At 54.7% G+C, this 1,871-nt stretch overlaps 1 protein-coding gene across 1 annotated transcript; it reads left to right on the top strand.

The window, feature by feature from the left end:
* Window positions 1-827: 827 nt before the first annotated feature.
* SDRG_05675 (hypothetical protein) lies at window positions 828-1,495 on the top strand (the record flags this gene model as incomplete). Its single annotated transcript, XM_008611404.1, has 2 exons — window positions 828-834; window positions 969-1,495. The coding sequence occupies 2 exons, from the start codon at window positions 828-830 to the stop codon at window positions 1,493-1,495; spliced, it is 534 nt and encodes a 177-aa protein (XP_008609626.1).
* Between the last annotated feature and the right edge of the window lie 376 nt (window positions 1,496-1,871).

The following is a 1,871-nucleotide window of genomic DNA, read 5'->3' as shown; positions in this document are numbered from 1 at the left end:
CAAACGTGCTTGGTCATCTTGCGGTGAGGCCTTGACATCGTGTAGTGGGGCAGCTCTGACCAATTCTGAGATTGGGTATCGGTATCAATCGAGTGGTGTTGAAGGCTATGGCGTGACGCTTTACTGTGCAAGGAGGAGTATAGTGTCGCGACAGATGGGCACAGGGGCGACCCTGAATGGGCATGGATATGCCTTCGCATGCGAACGGTCGAGACGAGTGCGGTGCTGAGCGCGTGTGCCCCCGTCCTCGTACCCCTTTTCCATGGTGTGCGCTTTGATTCACCAATCTAAAAACACGCAAAGGATAACTTGTCGTAGGGTTTCCGCTACGCAAACCTTCGTAAATGGCCTCACCGACCGACACACTAACACTACAAGTGTACACTCACCATATTTGTGGCATTGAAAGCTCTGTGGTGCGCGATAAATTCAACGGACACCAAGTGCCAGCGTCCAAACAAGGCGTGGATTTAGCCAAAGCACAAAATAAAACAACTTGATATTGGTATGGACTTTTATTCGACTGATTAAAGTGACGTCACTTGACCGTTTACCATCCGGATATCCGGATATGGTCATTGATGTGGAAACAACCGGGCTGCTGCGGCGACAGTATGAAGCACGTCACGTAAAGACTGACAAACGGCCAAATTCTGACCAAGAAATCTCGAGCTATTTTTTAAAAAATAACCGACTATTTTTGTTTCATTTCGGCAATTATCGCATCTTTTTCTTGTAAAATCGAGTCGGGAATTCGTCTGTGACATCTGTACTTCTTGTGGGCATACTTCGTCAGCTCGTAGTCGCAACCCAAATGGTACGATTCGATGAAATGTCCGCATCGACGAAAATACTTGCGAATCGATGCCAACGGGACGCTTTCGAGGCTTTTTGGTACGCAAGTCTTGAGTCCTTCGAACGAGTAGTCGCAGTTGGCCCGAGCGTAGCGCTTGGCTGCCCCCCAGTAGGCTTCGATGGGATATTCAACTCTGTGAACGCGGCGTGCAACGGCGGCCAGGCCGCGGGCCCGACGTCCGAGAAGCGCAGCTGTCAAGAGATCTGCGGCCACGCGCACAACCCGTGGGGGGAGTGGTCGGTGTGCGACCAGACGACGGCGAAGCAGACGCGGTCGCGTGCGATCGTGAACCCGCCATCTACCGACCAAGCGCCGTGCGCCACGAGCGAAGAGCGCGACTGCGCCGTAGACTGCGTCATGGACGACTGGGGCGAGTGGGGCGAGTGCGACGAATGCACGGGTATCCAGGTCCGCAACCGCAAGGTGATTATCCCGATGCAAAACGGCGGCTACCAGTGCCCGGATACGCAGGAGAACCTGGCGTGCGCCGTCATGTGCATGGCGAGCGAGTGGACCCCGTGGAGCGCGCCGGACGACTCGTGCACGTGCAGCCGCACCCGGACTAGACCGGTCAACGGAGGACCCGCTTCGAAGCTGTGCCATAGCAAGGGTATACATCGCTTCGAAGTCGAGCCATAGCAAGGGCATCTATTCTATACGCTTGGTCATAGCTCCAGAGTCTGGTACCTACAAGCCGCCCGCTTCAGAGCTCGCCCAACTGCAGGTGTTAGAGCCCGAAGCGTCCGAGCAGATACCGGAGCCTTCCAAGCCGTCGCCTCAGAGCCAACGCCATTGAGACAACCGCTTTAGAACTTTCAAGCAAAGGTCCTTGTCGCGCGTACAACGATACAATGGCTCGCGGCGCACGTCGAGATGTTGATTGGCTCGCAGCTTGTGTCTTGGTGTCCATGGTCTTAGCATACACACGAAAAAGTTTATACGTTTATTGATGGCCTATCAACGACCGACGCAGGCCAATGCACGTTAGTGGGGGGTCGCTGCGATGCACTGCCAC

This window comes from Saprolegnia diclina (assembly GCF_000281045.1).
Source record: "Saprolegnia diclina VS20 unplaced genomic scaffold supercont1.15, whole genome shotgun sequence".
Lineage (NCBI taxonomy): Eukaryota > Oomycota > Saprolegniomycetes > Saprolegniales > Saprolegniaceae > Saprolegnia > Saprolegnia diclina.
This window is presented reverse-complemented; position numbering and strand designations above follow the sequence as displayed.